The following is a 25,266-nucleotide window of genomic DNA, read 5'->3' as shown; positions in this document are numbered from 1 at the left end:
AGACTACATATTTTTTCAATACACACACACACACACACACACACACACACTAACAACTCATTTGTTTGTAATTTTTTTAGTTTTAAATTATTTTTTTAATTTTTTAGATTATTAATTTTGATGTATCAATATCAAAAATAAATTTAAAAATAAAAAGATATTATTTTAATATATTAAGAAAAACACTTTAAAATCTATTACTTTTCAAAATTTTATTTTTATGAATACATTAAAACAATAATAATTTTTAATTTTTATATCAACAAATCTTCACATATGAAACATGAAACAGGAAACAGGGGGATCCGTTGCATGACATAAGGCACTAAATGGAAAGTTAACAAAAAGGCTAGCGAAAAGGGCGAGGGCAATGAGCAAGCGGTGTAAAGCTGCCGTATGCACCTGCTTTGACAGTTGTCCGAAGAAGAATATCCTTAATGATGTAACGGTTGACTGAACCGGGACTTCCAGAACAACTCCCTCAATCAGCCCCCCGCACCCACCTTTTCTCCCTTCTCCTCCTCCGGGAAAGGGACTGCACCGCCCAGAACTGCTGCTGCTATTCTTTATCAGTAATTTACATTAGCTAATTAGAATGTGAATTAGGGTATATTTTGTACACGATATCCAATTATTTATTCATACCTAGTCAGGACTCGTGATACCTTTTGATTTAAAAATTAGGAGAGGTGGACCGGAGCCTATAGCTCTTGCCCCATCACCACAACCACCGGCCTCCGATCCTCTTAGTTTAGGTCTTTAGGGTTATTGTTATTAGAATAGAAGGGGTGGGAAATGGGATCCAAGCCATGGCTACACCCAGCTCCCACCTATCGGACCTTAGAGACTTACTGGGATTCCGATGATGACGCTCCTGGTTCTCGATGTGCTCACACCTTGACTGCCGTTGCTGCTACCAAGTCTCAAGGTCCTCGACTCATCCTCTTCGGTGGTGCCACCGCTATCGAGGGCGGGGCTTCCTCCGCTCCTGGAATCAGTTAGTTTCCATCTCTCTCTCACTTTTTTATATTGAATTGAGATTTAAGCAGCTGCTGCTTTAATCACTTACTTACTTAATTGTTTGGTGTAGGATTGGCTGGAGTCACCAATTCAGTTCATTCTTATGATGTTCTTACTAGGAAATGGACTAGGTAGGTAAAACTATTCTTCTTCTTCTTTAATTGTTAAAATAATAATTAAATAACTTTGGATGATTAACCTGTGATGTTTGTTGTCTAATGAACCAGAGTACAACCAGCTGGAGAGCCACCGTCTCCAAGGGCTGCGCACGCGGCAGCTGCAGTTGGTACTATGGTTGTTTTTCAGGTGATTCATTGTGAATCAGGATTTGGTTCTTTCTTCATCTTCTTCTTCTTTTTTTGATTTGTTCAGTTAATGTGAGTTTTTGACGTTTATTAATGAAATGTATCTATGGCTTAGGGTGGGATAGGTCCTGCTGGGCATTCCACTGATGATCTCTATGTGCTTGACTTGACCAACGACAAATTCAAGTGGCACCGGTCGGTTACTTTGCTTCCATTAATCAGATTTAGCCAGCAGTTCTTCATCTTCTTCTTCATGTTGCAATTTTTTTTTCCCTTTACCTGGTTTCTTGGCATGGAACTTATCGCTATATTTTTGTACATGTAGAGTGGTTGTACAAGGACAAGGACCTGGGCCTCGATATGGCCATGCAATGGACTTGGTTGCCCAAAGGTACCTTGTTACTGTCAGCGGCAATGATGGTAAGCAGATTTTGCTGTTCTTTTTTTTTATTATTTATCTTTAAGATATTTTTGTTCCTTTCCACTAAAGTAATTTCAATTGAAATGTGCTATTATGCATTAGTGTAGGGATCAAATCCTATTTAAAAATCCCGTGATAAAAACTGTGTTTTCCATGAATGTTCTTTGTTTGATCATTGGCATTGAATTTTGTTTGTAAGATTCAACATTTTGATAGGACTTGTTTTCTAAGTATGGGTGTAGGCCTCTGTTGTTTCTTTATATTTCTGTGAGGTTATCATTGTAAGCTGTAGACATCTCGTCTTTGGATTAGCTTACTCTATGGAAGGACAGCTGTCTTATATGTGTAATTTTGAATATTTTTATGTCATTTCAAGCCAGAAGAACATATGCTGATGCTTTGTGCTTATGCACATGCCCTTTTCCATCCTCTATAAACCATGCAATGGTGACTTTTCCAATTATTCTCTAGGTAAAAGAGTTCTATCTGATGCCTGGGCTCTGGACACTGCCCAGAAACCATATGTATGGCAGAGGCTAAATCCTGAAGGTGATAGACCTAGTGCTCGAGTGTAAGTGTGTTTAGTACATCAACATTTGCATTAGTGTTAAACTTCCCGGTTTGTTATTTCCCATCAATTCACGTCTCATGTTTGACATGATATAGCATTATTTTGTAGGTATGCAACAGCTAGTGCCCGTTCAGATGGAATGTTTTTGCTTTGTGGCGGAAGAGACTCCTCTGGCACGGTATGATCTTTTGTTTTCAGGGGTTATAAAGCAATCAATTCCAGTTAACTATTCTGTACACTTAGTTGAGAGCAGCACTTTGTTGTGCAGTAGATATTTGTTTCTAGTACAGCAGAATTAGCATGTCAGCCTAGTGTTCTTCCTCCTGGCTATTATTTTATTTTACTTTATTTATGAATAGGCATGCCTAGTCTTGGTGTGCTCAATGTGTAAGTCCATATAAAAAGAGATGGGAGATCAAGGTAATCAAACTAAATAAAGTATTCCAACTTAACTTTGTTCAACTGAAAATTTGACGTGCCAAGACTTTTATATGGGTAGAGCCAGAGTGCACTGGCCTTTAACCCAAAATCACTAGATTCATTCCCACACCTAGTCTAAATGAATGGGACCTTTCTTGTCCTCGACCATTTGTATAAAACACTTTTCTTTCTTTAAGGGTGGTAACTGGAAGTAGGGTATAATGTTTGATAAAACACATGAATTGTTGGAAAACTCAAATTGAAACTTTATAACATGGATTGTACGCGATAAAGAAGTCAAGTGAGAAAGTAATTGTGGACTTGAAAAACTTGAAGAAATGAGCGTTTGGTGCTTTTTTGTATTTATTAACCTGCTTTGAAAATATAATAAAAAGAGGTGAATTATGGTATAGTGCATTCCTTTTCCATGTTGCAATTGTGATGAGAAATCAGAGTACTATTTCTATTTTGGAATAATTTCCATACTGTTTCTTTGAATTTTTCTGTCACTTTTTTTCCAGCTGTAACCTTTCTTCTGATTTTATGATTTTTTCTCTATTAAGGTGTAAGCAATGACATGTTGCAGCTCCATTCTCCTTGTTTATTTCTCGACCAACAGTGTTGTATTTTGGATAAAGAAAAATTTATTAATAATGTCATTACTGTTTGCATTTCAATTCTTATTGATGATAAGTGCACTTAAACAGCCACTCGGAGATGCTTATGGACTTCTAATGCATAGAAACGGTCAGTGGGAGTGGACTCTTGCACCTGGGGTGTCTCCATCATCAAGGTATCAACATGCTGCGGTAAGTGATCTATATAAGTCAGAATCTTTTAATTTCTAGATTATGCGTAGATCATGAAATATATCTTTTGCAGTAAAATACTAGTTTAAAATGTTTGACAGGGCTCAATTACACGAGGATCTAGAAAATTGGGATTATAAGTTTTGAAACTGTCTTTTCATATGTTTACTTCTGCATATGTACACAGCACTTCATTATGAGTTTCTTCTGTATCATTCAGAAGTTTGACGTTGCTTTCTATCAGGTTTTTGTTGGTGCGCGTTTGCATGTTACAGGAGGATCCCTAAAGGGAGGACGTTTAGTAGAAGGGGAAGCAGCTGTTGCTGGCAAGTGTTTTTTTCTCAACTGTTATCATCTTTTTTCTCTACTGTTATCATCTTGAAAGAGGGGTTATATTGTAATCTCCAACAATTTTTCACCGTGACTAGTGTTGGACACTGCTGCTGGTGCTTGGTTGGATAGAAATGGGCTAGTGACTTCGTCCAAAACCAGCAAGGGACATGCTGAATATGATCCTTCTTTTGAGTTAATGCGTCGTTGTCGCCATGCATCTGCATCTGTTGGTGTTCGTATATATGTCTACGGTGGTCTAAAAGGAGGTAAAGTATTTTTTTTTTTTTTTCATTGGGAGGCCTATTGGTCAGTCTATACAGTAGTAGTCCTCCCCTCCCTTCATCTCTCCAGTTCCTATGTGAGCAGGTTTTAATCACAGGTCACTTAGTCCAAGTGACCAGCATTATGCTCAGCAAGCCCTGACAACATCATAAAAGTTCAATGGAAAGGACTACTCATAGAATACAAGTATCTAGGAGTAGAAACTCTTTGGCTGAAAAATATGTTTAATCAACCTGTTGTGCTTGGGTTCCTTGATGATTGTTTGATTGATTAACATTACTTTAGGACATTTCACCCTCTATGGACCGAAAAATATGTTGGAGAAGCACAACGATATGTGGATTTTTTTTTGTTTGGCTCTTGATTCCAACAGCTTAACGTTTCTTATTTCTTACCAAGTAACTGTGTTAAGCTTGGATGTGCTATGTTTGTTCAGAGCCAGTAATTCACCAATCCTAATTGGTTGCCCTAGTGTCAACTTTAATTTTTATGGCATCACAAATATGCAATTGAAGTGCATTCAATTGTGGATCTTTTAGATCCTGGTTATTGATTATCTGCCTAATGGTAACTGGAGTTTTTCCCAAGCACCCTAGAGAAAACAAGCATCTGTAATAAGTAATAACAGCAACCGGATTGGATTTATTGCAGGAGACCTTAATTATCTTCTTGTTTATTTAGGTTGTTATACTTATTTAGGGACGCATCTATGGTTCCTTTTCTTCTGCGTAACCTGGCATTAAGCCTTAATCATGAAGGCCTCAGGGAATTCATTTTACTGCCACGCAGTGTACAAACTTAAGATGCACATTTCATTGCCAATTACTTTGTTCCCTGCAGATGCAGTGCTAGATGATTTTCTGGTTGCTGAAAATTCCCCGTTTCAGCCAGACATCAATTCTCCCACATTAACATCTGAGAGAGCCTCAACAATAACAAGTCCCAGACTAAACCATTCAAATTTAAATTCTTTTGGAACTTCTACTCCAGATGGTGGACCGGAGATCCCTTTATCTGGTGGTATCAGGTCTCAATCATCTCCCTGTCTCTCATGTCATGTCACCCTGTTCTTATATAAACTCATGGATGTATTTTCTGCTGTAGCAGCATGGACAGAAATTCCATGGAGAAATTGAGGGAGGCATCTGCTGCTGAAGCTGAGGCAGCCAATGCTGTCTGGCAAGCTGCTCAGGCAGCATCTACCAATTCTGCAGAAGAAACATCTGTATCTGATGACAACTCACAAGCTGCAGAAGCAACTTCAGATGGCAGTGACAACGAGGCTGATGTCCGCCTCCATCCTAGAGCTGTATGCGCATTTATTTGTGGTTTATAAGAGTGGTGCAGTCTTTCTTTTTTTGCCATGTTGCTGAATCATATTGTCATGTTCTTATAGGTGGTGGTTGCTAAAGAGACTGTAGGAAACCTGGGTGGGATGGTGAGGCAATTGTCATTGGATCAATTCGAAAATGAAAGTAGAAGGATGGTTCCTATGAATAACGATGCATCTAATCCTGCTAAAAAGTTCACCAGGCAAAGGTCTCCTCAGGGCCTGCATAAGAAGGTAAGACTTGACAAATTTATGAGTATCGATGACTCTTCTAAGTGCTACTTCATGTTTGTTGTTATCTTGCAGATTATTTCCACTTTGCTTAGGCCTCGGAACTGGAAAGCTCCTGCTAATAGGAGATTTTTCCTGGATTCTTATGAAGTTGGTGAGCTTTGTTATGCAGCTGAACAGATATTTATGCAAGAGCCAACGGTTCTGCAATTGAGAGCCCCGATAAAAGTCTTTGGTGATCTTCATGGACAGTTTGGTGACTTAATGCGTCTATTTGATGAATATGGATTTCCATCCACAGCAGGAGACATTACGTAAGTATTACATCATAACTCTTATACTTGTGTGGAACATGTTAAGTAGGGCTGAGAATTTTCGGTTCGGTCCGGTTCTGGATCAAAATAAATAACCAAATCAAAATTATTTTTTTTCAAAATTTTGAACCAAACCGAAAACCAGTTCCAACCGACCAGTTTCGGTTCGGTTTGGTTTTTTTCCCTTCCAAACCGGTTCGGTTCGCTAGCTAGCTTGAAAATCTAGGAAATGATGCAGTTTCTGTACAAGCAACTTATAGGTTCCAAAAAGGGGATTGCTTTTAGTAACCCAAACCTTATCAAGAAGACCTGTTTTGGTGCTAGTGAGCATCTTTTCATGAAAAACAGACATAATGCCATAAATTGAGTTCCTTAACACATCAGCCATGGCACAAGCTTTTGCATATAGAGGACTGACTTGTTTTTTTTTGCTGTCGCAACATCTCTTCTTGTGCTTGGAGCATTCCATTTAATAGTAACTAGCCCCATCAACTTTTGGGGTTGCAAGCTTGTCTTCTTCCCCATGAAAGCTTCAATAGCAACTGAAAAAGCTCCCTACCAGTGAGTCATGGCTCGTTTGAGTTGAAAATTTAGTGTGTTCGAGTTCGACGAAGAAGAAGAAAAAGTCAAGAACGAGTCTGCGAGGTTCGTCGAGTAGGTGTTTGTGTATGTGCCTGTGTGGGTGTGTGTGTTGGGGGGGGGGGGGCTGGGTTTTCTAGGGTTAGAAGAAGAAATTAAAAAGTAGATGGGTCTGGAATGGAAAGCTATTTATAGTACCACACTACCACCGGTTTTTTTTATTTCTATTTGAACCGGTTCGGTACGGTTTATTCGGTTTCAGCCTTTTAAAACCGAAATTGAACCGAACCGAATTGTTTTTTAATTTTTCTAATCGGTTTAATCGGTTTTTTTCACGGTTCGGTTTTTTCGGTTATCTCGGTTTAATCGGTTTTTCGGTTTTTTTGCTTACCCCTAATGTCAAGTATGGTGCAGAGGGCTGATTAATTGGGGAAACTGGCAATGCGGAAACTGAACCATTTAATTGATGGTGTCACACATGGGTGCCCTATAATCGTGGGTTTTTAACATGGTGTTTGGTAGGGGTGAGCAAAAAAACCGGAAAACCGATTAAACCAAGAAAACCAGAAAAAAAATAACCGAAAAAACCGAACCGAAAAAAATAACCGATTGAACCAATTAAATTTTTGAAAAAACCGGCCGGTTCGGTTTTTAAACAAAAAACCGAACCGAACCAAAACCGACAAAAAACCGGAAAAAACGAGCCAAACCGAAAAAACCGAGTCAAATCGGTTTTTTCCCTAAAAAAACCGAACCGAAACCGGTCGGTTTGACCCGGTTTCGGTTTTTTTTTTCAAAAAAAATAAATTTCGGTTTGGTTACTTTTTTTGATAAAAACCGAACCGAAAATGATCACCCCTAGTGTTTGGACTAGGGTTTTCGAAACTATCGTTTAACAATTGGTGAAGGCTGGGTGCGAGGCATGAGTGATGACAGCAATTGGCTAGTTTGTCCTTTTCAATCAAGATGGGTAGGGACCCAAAAACTATGTTGCAACCCATAGTGGGGTGTGGTTGAGGATAATTCATGTTGAAGCAGGGAAGTGTGACCTAATTCTAGTGCAGCTGCAAAAACTGAGTGGTTGTGTTGGCGAAATGTAATAAAGTCCCTCTGCTTGATTGAGATTATTTATTCATGCCTTACACAAACTGGTGGCAAAACTAGTGAGATGGGGGTTTGTTTCCTGGGAATGGGGGTAGGGTAGGAGCTAGAAAGATGTGAACACAGTAATAGAGATCCATATTCTTCATATGTACTGACACTATGACATCTGATGGGTTGAATTGTTGTTGGTTTTAGCCAACCTTAATAGTTGAATAAAGGACAGCTGGTTAATGTTTCACGTTCAAATACACAAGTTACTGGTATAGCATCTGTGTTTTCAATGTTTCACACATTTTCAACTTGTATGAATGCTGTAAATATACCTCAAGAAAGGCATTGTCATCAGCAATTGACAGCAAACACCCTAATTTTATTGATTGGATAGAAACCTGAGTTTTCTCCAAGATTGAGTGTCTTTCTTGTTCAGTGATCTTGTTGGTGGATCTCATCAATAACTATTGCCTTCAAAAAGGACTTGTCACTACCATTAGAGAAGCACTGAAATTTTTAAGCATTTTAGAGAAGTTTACTCTTTTTCTTTTTCGTGGCGTCCACCGACTTTCTGAAGAAATCATGTGCTTTGACACATTATTGCCTATATTCATGTAGTCTTCAGCTTATGTGAAAATAAATAATAAATACATGTATGCAGGTTTGCTGTTTATGTCATAATTGAGGGATGTCCATTAGTAATTTGAACCCTTCTCTTTTTTGTCCCCAATTTTGACATTTTTCTGTCCAAATAGTTGTTGCTCTGTAGTCCCTCATTTGATATTTACGTCTATGACAAGTAGTGATTGATGGGCACCTTGTCCCATCAATTTGTTTGAAGATTCACTACATGTCCTTTAGCCTTACTTTCCTCAAGCTTCCATTTTTAAAATTCTTTAAGTGATACAGGGCCTCCAGCTTTTATGTCCCAACAGCAAATTAATAATTTTAGAACAGGTTGTGTGATTTATCTCTGTAGTTGATTAACCATACTGTTCAATTTTATGTTTCTCATGGTTCAGGTATATTGACTATTTATTTCTGGGAGACTATGTTGATCGAGGGCAGCACAGTTTGGAGACCATGACTTTGCTTCTTGCTCTAAAGGTAAAACTTGTGCTTTCAGTGAACAAAAGTTTCATATGAAGTATATATTTTGGCACTGTCCTTGTATTGATGCTGCTGTACCTTTTATTATGATTTTGCAGATTGAGTATCCTGAGAATGTCCACTTGATACGTGGAAACCACGAAGCTGCTGATATAAATGCACTCTTTGGTTTTCGTATTGAATGCATTGAAAGAATGGTATGGATGAACGGGCAATGCCAAGCACACACTAATATAGTTATCCAGTAGGACCATTTCATTTTTTTGAAAACATAAAAGCGATAATAGCATTTCTTTTTACAGGGAGAGAGTGATGGGATATGGGCATGGACACGTTTCAATCAACTTTTCAACTATCTTCCACTTGCTGCACTTATTGAGAAGAAAATTATCTGTATGCATGGTGGCATAGGGAGATCCATTCATTCAGTGGAACAGATAGAGAAGCTTGAAAGGCCCATAACTATGGATGCTGGATCTATAATTCTAATGGATCTTCTATGGTATGCTTCACTCGAATTTATTTTTACTTGTGATCTGTCATTGCTTACATTAATTTGTATTGTGAAACTTCTCCTTTCAGGTCGGATCCTACAGAAAATGATAGCATAGAGGGGTTGAGACCAAATGCTAGGGGCCCTGGTCTTGTCACCTTTGGGGTATGCATGCCATTGCTTACATGTTTTATGTCAGATGATTTTTATTTATTGTGTTCGGTGTGTATGATTGATCACAGGCAATATGTTCCCAGTCATGGTGAATACAAATAAAATTTTAACTAAAATATAGACATCCCATCAACCTTTGGTAAAAAGCAAGTTAGCCACGCAAAAATTCAGAAAAAAATACTGTATTTGCTACAAACGCAAAAGTTATTTTAATATGGTGCAATATGCATTCCTAGTAGTTTGCTTTATGCATACTGTAGTTAACTGCTGCAAAAACAATACCCTTTTTCTTTCATTTAGATATGAACAGCCAAAATCCTTCCTTTCAAATTTGGAAGAAAAACAATGCCTTTTGCCTTCTACCATTAAATGTGGGATGTAACCTCAAAGATAGTTTAGGACTTAATTTGCTTCTAACGCGTATTGGGGAGCCAAAATAAAATAAAATAATTCAAAGTTGAGAGATTGGTTCGCATTTGACTAAAAGCTGAGTAGTGTTAGCATATTTTAGCTGAAAAACTTCGCCACGGAGCTTGAAGATGAAATATGATACATATATGAACTAACCAGGGAATTTTGAGCAGGACCACTCAATGCTCTTTATGTTAATTGTGAAATACTAAGTGATGTACCGCTTCAGAGTTCCAATGAATCTATACTCTCCTATGATAGCATTAGTTTCATATACTTCTTTTGGCACTGAATCTTTAAATTTGATGCCTTTCCAAGTTGCACATGTAATGAAGTTTTTGCTTGTGTATCTTTTATGTCATTGCAGCCTGATCGTGTAACCGACTTCTGTAAGAAAAATAAGTTACAGCTAATCATTAGGGCACATGAATGTGTTATGGATGGGTTTGAACGATTTGCCCAAGGGCAATTGATTACTCTATTTTCTGCAACCAACTATTGTGGTAAGATAAATAGCTTGAGTTTTCTCCTGCTAAACTCAAATTTGAATCCTAATGTGATGTCTTCATCCAGGGACTGCTAACAATGCTGGAGCTATACTGGTAGTTGGCAGGGGTCTGGTTGTGGTTCCAAAATTGATTCATCCCTTGCCACCTCCCCTTCAGTCACCAGAGACATCTCCAGAACATGTGATTGATGATACATGGATGCAGGTAAGACTTCTTACATTTTCAGTGTTGGTAAATCATACGAATCTGGAAAGCCCATCCCTTAACTTGCACATAATTGTTTCCTTTACGTTCCTGTTGTCTTTCAGGAGCTTAACATCCAAAGACCTCAAACTCCAACACGGGGTCGCCCTCAACCTGATCATGACAGAAGCTCACTTGCGTACATATGATGATGCTACAAGACCAGTTTTTGTATTTTATGGGATTTCATTGCAGCACTTGTTTTTTCTGGCACGCTTGACCCTTTTGTAGCCCGATTTTAATCAGCGCGTCTCCCACTTGGCACGAGTTTGGTGCTTGTTTTGTATTTTCAGATATAGAAGTCACAGAAGATAAAACTATACTACTTTGAGAATGATCCGAGGTTTAGCTGTTGTTAACCAGTGAGTGTAGCCTATATATAATTTAGCCTGCAGAAAAGATGGTATTGTATTTCTACTGTTAATAGTTTATAGGGTGATCAGCTTTTGTAAAATAGACAATCTTAGAGTTATTTAATTTATATTATATTCATTTGATTTTGATCAATGGTGTGTTGAGGCATGTAAAAGTGACTTGGCCACAGCCGAAATGTGAGTGTCAGTTGCAGCATGAGAACCAGAAAAATTTCATTTGCTAGTTCTGCGTAATTTATTCGGAAAAACTAATTCTGAGAAGGGGCGGCATGAAAAAATTTGACTCCGATTTCTTAAACACTTTTGCCACAACCATTGCAATGGACATTGATGCGTAGATTGCAATCTCTTAAGGTAATGCAGGAATGTGAAGAGATAAGAGAATCCTTCACGTAAATACGATAGTGTATTCTCCTACCTTCTCTACAGCTCCCCCTCTTGCCATCCCTCGAAACAAGACTGTTGGAAGAAAAGATGCCATTAGCCGCGCGGATTATGTCTCCCGGCTTGAATGCACTGCACTCATCACCCAAGAACTGGAAGTGAGCTGAGGCAGTCTCGTCAGCCACAAGTGCCAAGCAGGTACTGTTCTTGATGAACTATGTGTCAGTTCAATTGATTCATCCCTTCCAATTTTGTTCTGCCTTTTTTGTATGAACTAAGTGTTAAGAGTTGTTTTCAGCTGCGGGTACTTCGTCTTCTAGACAGACCATCCTTCCATCTTGATCCTGACTTGCTGCTTTCCTGGAACTATCTACTTGTAATCTCTCTTCAACCTGTAACAAATATAGAAAAAAAAAAAAAAAAAGGAAAGAAATAAACATAAGCTATAGCGTAGGATAGGATAGGAGTATCTGTCTTTTCTTTCTATCATTTGCACAAACACCTAGAGTACAGTCGAGAGCCATTCACTTCAAGCATTTATTAACATACCCATCTCATTCAAGAACGAGCTTTTCATTGTTATTTTTTCAATTGGTATTTTGGCTTGTTTTCTTTGGATTTTTTTTTCAATTTTTTTTTTAATATTAAAATTTTATTTTATTTTATTATTTATTATTAAGTTGATTGTGGGTTAACAGGGTGGATATGATTTGTTTCTTTTATTTTTATTTTTTTTATCTTTAGACATACCTTGTAACCTTGATGGGACAGTGCAGGCCGTAACTGGGAGCAGGCTTTGTTGCCACGCACAAGACAGTAGACAGTACAGTTTATTTTTTGCCTTCCGGTTAAGCTTTTGTGGATGCTGCTGTGGTGCCATACTTTTATGTCATTAAATTTTTTTACTTCCATTTAAAACGACAGAGCTAAACTTCAGAACCTGAACCTGCTTATGATTGGGAACTTAATAGAAAGAACGATGCCGCTGGTAGCCAGCCACTAGCACTACATTCTAGCATAAAAAAAAATCTAGCATTGAGGTCGTGACATGTATATTTTGTTCGAATCCCACAACACTCTCATCACCCCAATCTTCTGTTCAGCTTCATAAAATGACATGCCTGTGGTTTCGGATGGGTATGGAAGCCTCACCCATTTCTCAGTCTTGAGCTCTGTAACATCCACGACACACATCTCTGATTCCTCCAATATCCTTCCATACCATTTGCCTTGCACCTGATATACCTTTCCCTTACCAATCTCTTCTCCTTGCCCGTCTACAAGCACAACAAACTGCCCTGGCTTGCACTGAACAAATTCTGAAGCACCAATGTCAACAAAGTCTGCCAATCCTATCCCAGCCTCGGGATCTCCAAACACGCCAATTTCTGATGTGTTTTGAAGGCCTCTTGCACTCGATGTGATGTTGTCTTCACTGGGGCTCTCAGGTGTGTCCTGCTGCTGCGCTTGTCCAACTTGTTTTTCTGGAAATGTATTATCAACCTCCATTGGTGCACGGACATCCTTGCCTGCACGAGCTAACCTCGCTTTGCGATTGTTGAGCCTGCGATAGCACAGAAATTGACAAACTCGTTAGAAGCATAACAAAGTCCAGGCCTGTCCAATTGAACTTCTGTGGTACGGTAAAGAAACACCTATTTCCAGTTTTGACCTGCCATCTAGGCACCGTCTATCCAGAAAATCAGGAGGCATGAATAATGACATACTGATTGAAAAATCAACTTCATATAATGAGCAAACGCAAAAAACTCTCAAATGAGTACAAGTATAAAACTGAAAAGCCAGAAGTAATTTCTCTAGAAAAATAAGAAAGAAAGAAAAAGGTTGAAACCAAGAATGCTAGAAACAACAAAAATTAGTAACTGCATGTGTAGCAGTAACGGAAGATTTTGCAAGTGTCCTAGAATTAGCATTTAACACACCTCAATCTTTTCAGAGTGCATCAATAAATCTTGTAACCCAATATGTGAAAAATAAAATGTCCTTTTACCAAGTGTTCTTGGACACCTGTGGTTTACTCCTATCCTGTATAAGAAGCTTGCCATGAAAACATTGCAAAGAGAATCAACTTTTAAAACCTAAATGAAGAGACATTTCAGTAATAACTGAATTGTGCAATTATATCCTATAATGCAACATTAACAACTAAAAAAGGGTAATGTAAGCGTTCACATAAAAATCTTTTCTGGGAAATGGCTATATCAGGCATCTATTTACAAGTGCAGTTGACACAAATAATTCGAATTTATCCATGTACACACCATCCTCTTTTAAGCGTTTTCAGTAATGCCACATTTCATAGCCAAGAGGTTCCTTGAATGTAAACTTTTTATCCTTCCACAAGCCATACTAACTATCAAGAGAGTATATAACCTGGAGAAGGGGGGATGCATTCTTAAACCATGGAGAAGGTGAGACTTCCTTACCAATTTTTCAGTTGTGAAGGTGTAACTTCTGATCCCTGGGAAACACAATAAACTTGTTAAGCAAAAAAAAAAAGAAAGAAAGAAAGAAATTTTAAAAAATTTCCAGGTGATGAGATGGGGACACATGAATAGAACTAACTTACATAATGAATGATACAAAGGAGCATTTTACTTACATGAAGACTCAATTTATCAGCCCATGACTGTAACGCTGCTGCATTTCTCTGCATCTCAGGTTCATCTAGCAGGGCTTTCTCCATAAGTGTGATTTGATGGTCATTCATAATAGTCCGCTTCCTTTTTCTTGGCTGCTTTTCTTCAAAATGAGGACTTTCAACTTTCTCACCACCACAAACTCCCTGACAACCATTTCGTTTTATATGCTCACTTGATTTTAGAAAGTCACCATTCACCACTTGACCTGCATAAGTCTTCCCTCTAGTGGAACTTGTATCTGAACCACTTGTTTCAACAGTATGAGCATCTCTATCAATCTCTCTTAAAACATCAGATACACATGCACCAGGTTTAGCTTTGTCTTCCTTAATTGCATCTTCTGCTTGATTCCTATTTTTGAAATTGGGCTTCTCCTCTTCTTGGATAGCTGAATTCTCTGACATTTCCTCTTTTTGGATATCTGTCCTGTTGTAAAGATGTGAAGGTTCCTTCATCACCATAGGTGATCCGTATGCCCCAGTGCTTTGAGCTTCCTACGAGGAATCAAATTTGTTTGCAAGAAACAGTGTAGGATTTGATGAGAAAATCAACACCAAGAACACTTAAAATGCCTTCCTCAGAAACCACTATGATATAATTGATCGTAAAATTTTGACCTTCAATAAAATATGCAATAACTTCTAAAGTTTCGATAATTATATGATATTAAAAAATATGCTGTTACTCGGTTCTAAACTTTAATTTGGATTTCTGTCAAGTTATCCCTTTGTCACCAATAGCAAAGCCAGAAAATTCGTTTGGTGGGGTTAATTGATAACTTATGCACATCAAAATACATATTTTGATACACAAAATCTTGGTAAACTCTCAATATATCCAAAACAATTAACTAAAAATAACTGTTAATGAAACGGTGTACTATTCTATGAAGTAAGTGATGATAGTAAATGAGTTTGATTGGATTATCATGAAAAGCATGGAGAGCTCAAGAGCAGAAGCAAAATAATTAATGAGTAATAGAGAACGTAGATGCCATGGGAGAAAAGAGAGAAGCAATGTGTAATAGAGAACATATTGCATGGGAGACAAAATATGAGTAATGAGAGAAGTTGAGTAACATCAATTGTAATGTAAAGAGATCATTAGTGGAGAATCATACACATGAACACCGAGCAACACTTCCTCTTTATGTGTATATTGAATAGACTGCTTTTTTTTTTAATAGCATTTCATTTTTGTAGCTACTTGGATGTAATTCACAAAGCTTAAACCCGATAATTTCCTAACTTCTTACATAGGAGTATAAAGTTGAATCCACTTACATGTATTCTTCTTTTCTGTTTAGTTAATGCATTGAGTTCAATTTAGACAAAATAAATAAGGTAAGTACTATCATACCTATATTTTCATAGTTTATTAATTTGAAAGGGTCATTTGACCCCATTATCATTTTCTTGGCCCTGCCCATGTTTGTCACCTTGATGACCCTCCAAATATTACAGCCAGTAATAGAACCGCACATCAGAATTTTTAAAAACCAAGCTTTGATGCAAATGCCACATCATCATACTAATGAAATGGATAATTGTGAAAAAAATAAATGAACTTGTATTTAAAAAACAAAAGATATTAACCTGAAGATGCTCATCAATAGTAAGTCTACAGAACTTATCCAAAGATATTGACCTCTCAGATTTGATTTCCTGAAATTTTTTCAGCAGCAAAACGTTAGCACATTTAAATTGTGAGGGACATGAAAAAGGAAGTTGGAGCAGAGAGAAAACGAATACACTATTAATTATTGAAGGACAAAACCTTACTTGAACTTGGTTTTCTTCAAAATCAGTAGGATTAATCAGTGATTGTAACTGGTTAAAGAATACCCTTCAATAAAAATTTAAATGAAAAAATTAAGCTATCTGTATCACTGGAATTTACATAGACGGTATCGTATGCATATATATACATGCACAATGTATACATCCCATATGTGAACTAAAAATTGTTAAAAAAAAATATAAACCTACATGACATTCCAGCACCAAAAAGACAATTGAAGTAACATACAACAACCATCCACAACTAGCTAATGAAACTAAAATCCTCAACTTCATTGGCATTACACCATGTGCTATCTTAGTTGGCATTACAACTAGCTCCTAGTTGTGCTATCTTACTGTTTTTGCTAGACATTCCTGCAAGTTAACACATTTCTCTTTTTAATTTGAGGATATTGCAATGATGCAATGCAAGAAGAAAGTTTACATCAATAAATTCAGTTAATTTTCAGATTGTCATTATTTATAATTCTTATGTTATTCAGGAACTTAATCTATTTCCTTTTCAATATTCAGTATCAATTAGGAGCTCTATTATAAAGATTTCTTTTGTTTGCTATTTCGTTTAGAAATCCTATTTCATATTAAATGTTAGGGCTTTTAGTGTACCCATATAAACACAGATATTATGTATTTAGAGAAGGGAGAAATAGAACGTGTGGATTTTCTTTTAATTTGTGGATTTCAAGAACTCTAGTTTCTTGTAAATTTAAGAAACACCCATTATAATTTCATGGGTTCTGGGCCCTTTTCCCATAATTTGTCTTCTTCTCTACATTAATTGGTTTCAGATAATCCTTTCCCACGTCATTTCTGCTTCCAATCCAAGTATTGAACTTATTCTGAATTTCAGACCCTTTCATCATGCTTAAGATTTGAGAAACCAATGGTGAAGGTGTTGAACAACATTTATGTGATGCAGAGCAAATGCAGTTACCAATAACGCTCAACTGTTATGGTCTCTTGAGGGGAAACCTATCTAACATCTAAGAACCTCTATCCTAACAATGTAGTGCTGATTATAGCGAAAGCTGTCCAGAAGTATTCAAGGATGTTGCTATTCTTTAAAATTAAGCACAAAAAAAGGAAAACAACAGCACTTGTTGCAAAACATCCTAAAAAAATATAGGAAGAAAGTAGTGTGGTTGATGTTTAACTCACCTTAGCAGCTGTACATCCTCCTCATTCAAAAAGTTAGGAATTAGAGACTCTGCATGACTTAACAATGAACCTACACATGCAAGTTACGCATAAGAGACCCCACTAACTTTTATACATCATGTCTATCAAGAAAATTGTAGGATAATAATACTTACGAAGGTTCCTGCAAACTGTTACGGCTCTTAGAGCACCAGAAGTAAAGGAAAACCCAGGCAATGACTTAGATGGGTCCATCCGCATGCACTCCAGAAACTTATGAAGGAACAAGTTTCTTTCCTGCTCTGTGGATTAGAACGAAACATTGAATTACATAATCCATTCAGCAGCCAACAGATCAATCGTGATGAATATTTACGAAGATTGCGTGAGAAGATTCACCTTCACATATGTTTGGAACAAAACAGTGGAGGTTGGCAATTAGCTTCACAAATAATGAAGTTCTCTGATGTGCATACATAGCTTGGGGCATGTTGCTGGGAATTAAAGTGATTTCTAAATTTATTGCATTTGATTGGTTCGCTGCTGCAAATGTGTCCAAAAACCACCCAGCTGCTGTAAATGCATCATACTCCAGAGTACCATCTTCTTCTCTTGGTGGAAATTCAGAAGAACACCAAATTGATAAAAAATCTCCATGAGGGAGCGAAAATATAGCAGTCAGAACTTTGGTCTGTGGAGCATATTGACATTTGAAAATAGAAGAGGAAAGTCATGAATCTCTCTTCATGGCAGATGCTTTAAAGCATGATGAGTTGAAAATACACAGCATAACATAATTACACGTATGTTACAGTGACTAGAAAGATTTTAACAGCAGAGTACAACAATGAATTTTTTTGTACATTAGGTGGTATATATCTAAAATTTTAATGTCTTTCAGAGTATCTGGGCAATATTGTGTACAAAAATTACTCAAAACAATTTAGCAGAACTAGCATGGTGCAACTAAGTGAGTATCATGCCTAAGAGTCCAAATGATGAACTTACAAAGCATGTTGTGATATAAGATCTAAAATTTGAATCATCTGAGAAGATATCAGCCAGACGCATTGCATTGAGTCGCAAAAGCCCCATGGGAAAAGTTCTGTCTGAACATGGACTAAGATGATTGGGATCTTTGCTAAGTGCAGCCTTCAGTAATTCAAGAATCTACATCAAAAAGTATATTAATAGCAAGCATGGTAAAACTAGGCTTCAAAATGAAACAAAGAATATTGGAAACAGTGGGTCGAGGCAAATTTGGTTTGAGGATCACCAATAAATGACACTGGCCAATATCTCTCCTGCAAAATAGATCTTTGTTCAAGATTACTGCGGGTGGAAAGAGATTATCAACTTTTCAAAATGCTTTGGTTTAGCAGATGTGTCAGGTAAAACAAATATAATTAGCGTTCCATCAGCCTGCCTCTCCACATCAAAAACCACTACATGTGCTAGCACATTTATTAAACTAACCTCTAATACTACAGACTTTGCCAAATCAAGGCTCCATGGAGAGCTTGCAACCTCATCAAGGTAAGAAATGCTTTCTGCTTCACACAGATGCAATAGCTGAATAAAAACATATGATCAAACAGAAGAAGAAATCAAAGATATTTAGACAAATAAGGGAATAAGAAGTTAAACTAGATTATGATGCAGCTTAAGCCTTGCCACTGCATTAAAACTTACAATCGATAATACTTTAGCCTTCAGTCTAGATACTGCAGCTACAACTGTGAAAGAATCTACAAAAGGAGGCGTGATGTTTAACTTCAAGATGGCCTGGGCCAGAAAAAGAACACCTCCCCTTCCACATAGTTCCTGGAATAATATTATACACAGATATTTTACCAAAAAATGAAAATGATGAATAGCAAATAAGAATATTAAACGTGAGATGTTCAGTTAGAAAATAAAAGGAGACTTATTACTTTATGGATACCATTGTCAAGATCATTGATGCATATACAAGTTATAATTATAGTTACCCTAATGCAATGTTACACAATCAAAATATTAGTCCTGAAAATCTCCATGTTTCTCCCACTCACTTTCCTGCTTTTTCACCATATACAATCACATTAACTAGATACTTCTACTTCTGATTTGGTCCAGCAAGAAGTATTTCTCCATCTTATGTAAAACACATAGAAAAACATTGAAGCTGGCATCTCCTGGCATACAACGTTAACCCAAACATATAGAATAAGATGGTTCTATTTTAGAAACCTTGTTCCTAAGAAGGCGCTCGCGGAACATCTTTTGCTGGCACAATGACTGAAGAGTCTGTAAAGAAGCCTCACATTGTTGGCAGATATAATTAACTATTTGTTCAGCTGTTGGACTTTTCACATGAAGGCCAGTATGTTGATCTGATAGCTTGACCTGAAGAAACCTAATGGCTACATGAACAGCACCAAAAGCTGCATCCATAAATATGTCAACCTATATGAGAAAATTCATTATCAGAAAGTCCATAAATGTCTCTGCCTGCAGAGCTCAAAATAAAATGATAATATGACCACAAGTAGTTGATGAAAATGAAGATAATAGATCAAAGAATAAAAACAAGAGAAGATGCAATATTAGGCGGCTCATCTTTACTCATTTTAACAATCAAGTGCAATCATCTTTATTATTGTTCAAATAGATTTTTCAACTCTGAATTTTGTACGATCAAGTTCAAATGTTGATGCGTATTAGCATAAGTCTTGCATGTCTAATAACAAATGACCTGGAATCAAACCCATCACACATGGAATACACGCAACCCCATCGCCAAGGTGATCTTTTTGAGGGAAGCATACCTCCAATCAACCCATTCAAATTTTTTATATAAAATTTACATTTTTTTATTTAATAAAAACATAAACTTATTCACAGATTATCAAAATAAAATTCTTCGAACCCACAAAATAAAGACTGAGATGTTTTCTATTTATCAGAAAACATTGTGATGTCATCAAGAACAATAAACCAGAGTTAGTCATAACCAAGGCTCTAAACACAAATAAATGATCACGCTTGATACTATAACTCTTTAAGGAACCACCAAAGTAATTACGAAAGCCCCTTATCATTGCACATCTATTGAGTCAAGAAACATAGAACTCCCTCCAACCAAATGCTATGATGCTCAAATTCCCTGCATGTTTATAAAGTATAAGGGCTGCCCCATTCCATGAATTTGGAAAACCACAAAGGGTACTCCATGAAGCCCCATCTATTATCGTCCAAAGTAATTTTGGATTACAAATATTCCAAAACCATTCCAATTAAACCCCAACTTAAATCACCGGTAACACTTAGGGGGTGTTTAGGAGTGAGGTAGCGGTTACTTTTCAAAGTGTTTTTCACTCGGAAATGAATCAAAATAATGTTTTTATTTTTATTTTAAAAAAATTATTTTTGATATCAGCACATCAAAACGATTTGAAAACACAAAAAAAAATTATTTGAAGTAAAGAAAAAAATAAAAAAAATTCATTTTTTTTTAAAAGCGCTTTTGAAACGCGAAAACAAATGGGGTCTTAAAAAACCCAAATCTCACCACAGATTCATCCAAAAAAACCACCCCTGCCTTCAACATACACCTATGCTTGCAAAGAGCCTCAAGAACAGTATGGTCACTGATGTTCGCTCCAGCTCCTCAATCTCCCTGCTGCCACAGCAACCATGGCCACTGTTGCACTGTTGCAGGTGTGACGACACCATTTCCATCAAAACCTCTAAAATATAGAATAAAAGGTTGTGACAGCAAACTGCAGATAGATGGTTGTGAGTTTACAGGTTCAATGCTTTATGGTGATTTTGTAGGTTGAGATGGTGGATTGGGATAGTGGTTACAGATTGAGCAGTTTGTTCTTGGGTTTTATGGCTATTGGCAGTGGTAATGGGTATAATTGAGGTTTCAATTGTGACGATGGCAGTGGTGAGAGTGCAAGAACAGCGGTGGCGTGGTGTAGGTGTTAGTGAAAAAGAAAAGGACAAATTTGATTTTAGTTCAGTTTCCCAACATCTCAAAGCCTAAATTAATGGGAAAAAAGGTATCTGGTCAATAGGAGGGAAAAAATTCCCACCCAAACAATAACCTTGAGCACACATGTAACTTGGGCATTCTGGCCTAACTGGTGGTGTGCTGACACATAGAACACTTAACTGACATTCACATTTGACTTGATTATGTGAAATTTAGAAATTGAAAGATCTATTATAACAAAATTAAAGATCACGCACTTGATTGCTAAAACTAGTAAAGTTAAGGCACTAAATATCTCATTTTCTCAAAAAAAAAAAAAAAAAAGGGCTTTGCAGTGATCCCATGAATATAGTCAACCCGTTGCTCTTAAATATCCACTTAAACAAATCATGTGGAAAATTTGTACCTTGGGGTGAGCAAGCAATACTTGAACAAGATCTTGCCATTGTGAAGATATACATCCTGACAATAAATGTAGACTGGATGCCACAAGTGCTGAATGCACAAGTAACAAAGAGCATGAATTAAGGTTTTCCTACATCACAAAAACAACCATGGTAAACTTGAAGAGTTTGGGAAGTAAATCATCAGAAGAAAGTATTAATGAATACCTGTCTATAACCACCAAGAACAATTAGTAAATAAAACACCAGATCCAGCAGCTGCTCTGATACTTTAACATCATCAAGCAAAACCTGTATTACATTCGAGAGAAATACATTTTACTTCAAGATATCGTTCCCAAATTCTTACAAACATAAATATCTGGTGGTGAAAAGAACACATCACAGTTGCCCAAGAATAAACAAAGAGAATGATAGTTTACAGAAAAATGGATAGCATCCAAATACAAGTCCATTTAAAGATAAATAATTACAGATACTGACAACAAAGAACCCAATGCCACAACTAGTTTAAAGTAACTTCCAAATGCAAGTACTTAGAATAGCTTCAGCATTACAAAGAAAAACCAAGCAGATGCACAAAAGACTTCAATATTTGATCCAAGGATTCATCACTTAAAGTAATAGGGAGACAGGGGAACTTATTTTGAGCTAAAATTAAAATAGTGACCATCCTTACAATTTGTCAAGGTTCACAAGCACAACAAAGCCTGACTTTAAATACATGTCCAAACATTTTCGATTGATGTGTCAAAGTCCATTTGCTAAGCAAAACAGACAACAAAACTGATGATACATAAAAATAATAATAAAGACTAGGCAATGATTGATAAAAGCAACCTGCTCAAGTTTACTGTTCCGAGGTCCTAGATCACACAAGGAATGCAAAAGCCGAATCCCGCACAACAAATATCTCAACAGCGATTCATCTCTATCAGATGACATAAGCACTGCAATAAGGTGTAAAGGAAGAAAGCCTGCCAGTTTTTCCACATCAATCTGAAAAATAATGTGATTTAAGATGCAAGATGATGTAAAATAAGAAAGCATAAGTGTGTTGATGATGAGCTTGTTTCCTAACCTTTGTCGTTGATCCCTTTTCAGAATGAAAGTGAATTGTAAAATTTTCAGAGTCCCTTAACAATTTGTTAAGCTCCTGAGAGCTAAGACCGTGTAACTCTTTCACTGCTGAAATTAAATCAATGACCTGTTCATAAAAGCAGATACTTGTCCATGTTAGAAAGAGGGAGTGGCTGAAGAGAAACAAAAATAAACAAAAATGAACACAAAACACAGTTGAATAATTAAACAATGAAATTGATAAAATAGTCAGTCATGTTAAGCAGACATTAAAGAAACTCAACACACAAAAATAAAGTGAAAGAAAGAACAGAAGAGTTGGATGATTGAAAAATAAAATGATGAGCCATGTGAATTTCAGAGATGATTTTGCCATTATCCATCCAAAAGCAAATAAAAACCACAAAAAAACAAGAGCTGAGTTAACAATGCTCACTTGTTCAGCCATAGACAGTTCTTCCTTAGCAAGCCTCATGCTAGAGCCCAGACAAGAAAGCTGACCAGAGAAAATAACGAACCACTGCAACCAGAACAAGAGATAGAGCATGAATGCTGACAATAATGTAATGTGCTCAAGGCTAAAAGCAGCTAAAGCAGGGGAAAGGATGAGGGCAGGCATATGAACAAAGTACAAGCCAATTCTTCAAAGACAAGGAAGAAAGAGCTTATTGAAATAAATCTCCCTGAGTTTCTAACAAATAATATAATACCAGTTCTTTTTGGTAGCAGATAGTGCATCTGCTTGAAAAAGTAAGAACTAAGAAGCACCCTGGATGGAGCAAATAATGTAAAGTTTGAAAACTTGCACTTGATATTCCAAAATCAAACAATTTTCTTGAATTCTTATTTCAAATTTCAGTTTCACAACAGAAATTTTTGATGTTACAACAAAAAGAGTTTCCGAGGCAGGAAAACCACCCCAAAGTCATAGGAACCCCCCCCCCCCCCCCTTTTGTATCCAAGCAACACCGCCATAGGTGAATTTCCTGGACCTACGAGTACCCAATTGACTCATGGAACGGTGAATGGGAGGCCGAAACCCAGGCAGGTGACGCAAAGATGGAACTTCTTGCACCTGCCAGTGATGGGAATAGAAGCCATACAGCATTTATATATATAGAATGCAGGAAGCCCTAACTCCTCAATTATTGGCAATGAAATCTCTAATTATTTAGGATTTAGTATTTCTTTAATTATGTATTTAGGATCTAGTCTAAAAGGGAAAGCTTAAGTTATTGGATTGTCATCTTATCATTCTGTAACTTAACTACTTACTCCGTAATTGTGCTAGTTACAAATAATAGAGTACAATTACAGCTCAAAAAGTACACCGTCACTTTAAAAAAAGTACTATTCACTTTATGACAAGTCATTATAGGTGATTACAAATTATTAAGTACATTTACCTACCGAGCTATTAAAAATTTATCTTGTAATTTTATTATTTAACTAATTTCTCCATAAATCTGATAGTTCTAAAAAAAACTCTGGTAGCTGTAAAGATTTAAGTACAATTCTGACAGTAAAAAAAATACCTAGTTACCTTGGAGAAGAAAAGGCCACCATTTACTTCATGCAAACCCAATTCAAATAATCAGAAACCAGTAAATACTTTACTTAATGCATTGTAAACCTTATCTTATCACTTTGTAAAGATGAAGGTGCTACAATTATAACCTTTTCAAGTAACCACCACAACAAGCACCTCTTCTCAAGCAATTCTCATACTATATTTATTATGGAAAACCATACAGCCTTATTTATTGAGTTTAAGAAATCCCAAGTTCTGAGCTTTTTGGCAATGGCAATATCAACTATTAGGAATCCCCAATTATTTAGGATTTAATAACGTTTTAATAATGCATTTAGGGTCTAATCTAAAAAGGAAGGATAACTCGCTCTATTAGAGGTCAACCTCCTCAGAACAGTTACTTTAAATCGGTATAAAACTTAAATCCATTTTCTATTCACATTGCAATTAATCAACTTTTGAAGTGGAACCCTATCAGTACAGCAATGGAATGTCTCACATGCAAGTAACTCCCAACCACCACATGCCCGAAAAATTAAATCCAGAATTACAAGCAATATAAAAAGGGAATGTCCATTCAAATGGAAGTGGGTTTCGTTTACTTTAGACAAGATTCAAAACCCAGAAATCATAAAGTCCCTAATCACTCCCTGAACTCGATGCGGTGTCATTTTTTACTGACTGTCAAGTAACTAACTCTATGATGATCAAAGAAACACAGAATCAATTGACTCTTCCACACGGCATCTTCGAATTCAGAAATGTGAAAAATCTGAAGACATGCACTCATTATTGCGAGACCTGAGCTGAACAAGCTATATATATAAACTAGATTTCAATTTCAAAGTGAAGTGAACGTTGAAACCCTAAAATGCTAAGGAGATTAAAAAAAAAAGGCAGAATTGCAAGCAGAAAAAAGGAAAAATAATGTAAACAAAACAATAAAATTCAACAACAACAGTGAATTAAGAGCTAACCTTTTGAACCGTATCAAAGAGCTAAGCACCCACAAAAAAAAAAGAAGCAAAAATAAATAAATTAGCGGGGTTTCTTGGTTTTGGGCGTTTGAAATTTTTTGAGGCCGTGCTGTGTGTTTGTTTATATGATTGAAGGAAAGACGGAGTGGGCTACGTTAATAAAAACCACAGGGTTTTGTTTTTTCTCGTTGGTTGAAAAATGGGAAACCACAGGATTGCTACAAGAAAAAAGTGACTCCCTTTTTTATCTCTGATGCAGGAGGTGTGATTGTTTGCTAGATT

General features: G+C 36.7%; 2 protein-coding genes across 4 annotated transcripts; one reads left to right on the top strand and one right to left on the bottom strand.

Annotated features, from left to right (window-relative positions):
• The first annotated feature begins 317 nt into the window (after positions 1 to 317).
• LOC7466263 (serine/threonine-protein phosphatase BSL1) lies at positions 318 to 11,157 on the top strand. Of its 2 annotated transcripts, none has more exons than XM_052446740.1 (21): positions 318 to 997; positions 1,091 to 1,151; positions 1,248 to 1,326; positions 1,441 to 1,520; positions 1,651 to 1,745; positions 2,218 to 2,317; positions 2,426 to 2,495; positions 3,445 to 3,546; positions 3,791 to 3,869; positions 3,972 to 4,145; positions 5,002 to 5,188; positions 5,269 to 5,470; positions 5,558 to 5,725; positions 5,798 to 6,036; positions 8,733 to 8,817; positions 8,919 to 9,017; positions 9,123 to 9,322; positions 9,403 to 9,478; positions 10,266 to 10,401; positions 10,472 to 10,611; positions 10,716 to 11,157. In XM_052446740.1, exons 1-21 carry the CDS (start codon positions 796 to 798, stop codon positions 10,797 to 10,799), a joined length of 2,658 nt encoding a protein of 885 aa, XP_052302700.1. In that variant the 5' UTR covers positions 318 to 795; the 3' UTR covers positions 10,800 to 11,157. The 2 variants fall into 2 exon arrangements, with proteins under 2 accessions (XP_052302700.1, XP_052302699.1); XM_052446739.1 differs by having other exon boundaries at positions 5,266 to 5,470.
• Positions 11,158 to 12,335: 1,178 nt separating this feature from the next.
• On the bottom strand, positions 12,336 to 25,255 carry LOC7457975 (nodulin homeobox). 2 transcript variants are annotated; one of them, XM_024585690.2, is made up of 18 exons: positions 24,985 to 25,255; positions 22,913 to 22,996; positions 22,478 to 22,603; positions 22,237 to 22,395; positions 21,604 to 21,687; positions 21,399 to 21,527; positions 19,243 to 19,458; positions 18,703 to 18,834; positions 18,487 to 18,582; positions 18,019 to 18,180; positions 17,410 to 17,701; positions 17,187 to 17,312; positions 17,032 to 17,101; positions 15,853 to 15,916; positions 15,667 to 15,735; positions 14,032 to 14,565; positions 13,856 to 13,890; positions 12,336 to 12,972 (listed from the first exon to the last, which is right to left on the bottom strand). In XM_024585690.2, exons 2-18 carry the CDS (start codon positions 22,949 to 22,951, stop codon positions 12,438 to 12,440), a joined length of 2,868 nt encoding a protein of 955 aa, XP_024441458.1. In that variant the 5' UTR covers positions 22,952 to 22,996; positions 24,985 to 25,255; the 3' UTR covers positions 12,336 to 12,437. The 2 variants fall into 2 exon arrangements, with proteins under 2 accessions (XP_024441458.1, XP_052302698.1); XM_052446738.1 differs by lacking the exon at positions 22,237 to 22,395.
• Positions 25,256 to 25,266: the final 11 nt, after the last annotated feature.

Source organism: Populus trichocarpa, chromosome 14 (genome assembly GCF_000002775.5).
Source record: "Populus trichocarpa isolate Nisqually-1 chromosome 14, P.trichocarpa_v4.1, whole genome shotgun sequence".
Taxonomy (NCBI): domain Eukaryota; kingdom Viridiplantae; phylum Streptophyta; class Magnoliopsida; order Malpighiales; family Salicaceae; genus Populus; species Populus trichocarpa.
This window is presented reverse-complemented; position numbering and strand designations above follow the sequence as displayed.

What these genes read in the sequence shown, in the direction of transcription:
- LOC7457975 (XM_024585690.2), bottom strand. Translation starts at nt 22,951, where the DNA reads ATGAGGCTTGCTAAGGAAGAACTGTCTATGGCTGAACAA. An exon ending in TTGAAGAAAACCAAGTTCAA is followed by an intron (nt 15,736 to 15,852) that starts GTAAGGTTTTGT and finishes AAAAAATTTCAG; the next exon opens with GAAATCAAATCTGAGAGGTC. An exon ending in CCTTCACAACTGAAAAATTG is followed by an intron (nt 12,973 to 13,855) that starts GTAAGGAAGTCT and finishes GTGCTATCGCAG; the next exon opens with GCTCAACAATCGCAAAGCGA.
- LOC7466263 (XM_052446739.1), top strand. Translation starts at nt 796, where the DNA reads ATGGGATCCAAGCCATGGCTACACCCAGCTCCCACCTATCGGACCTTA. An exon ending in TCCGCCTCCATCCTAGAGCT is followed by an intron (nt 5,471 to 5,557) that starts GTATGCGCATTT and finishes ATGTTCTTATAG; the next exon opens with GTGGTGGTTGCTAAAGAGAC. An exon ending in CTTTGCTTCTTGCTCTAAAG is followed by an intron (nt 8,818 to 8,918) that starts GTAAAACTTGTG and finishes ATGATTTTGCAG; the next exon opens with ATTGAGTATCCTGAGAATGT.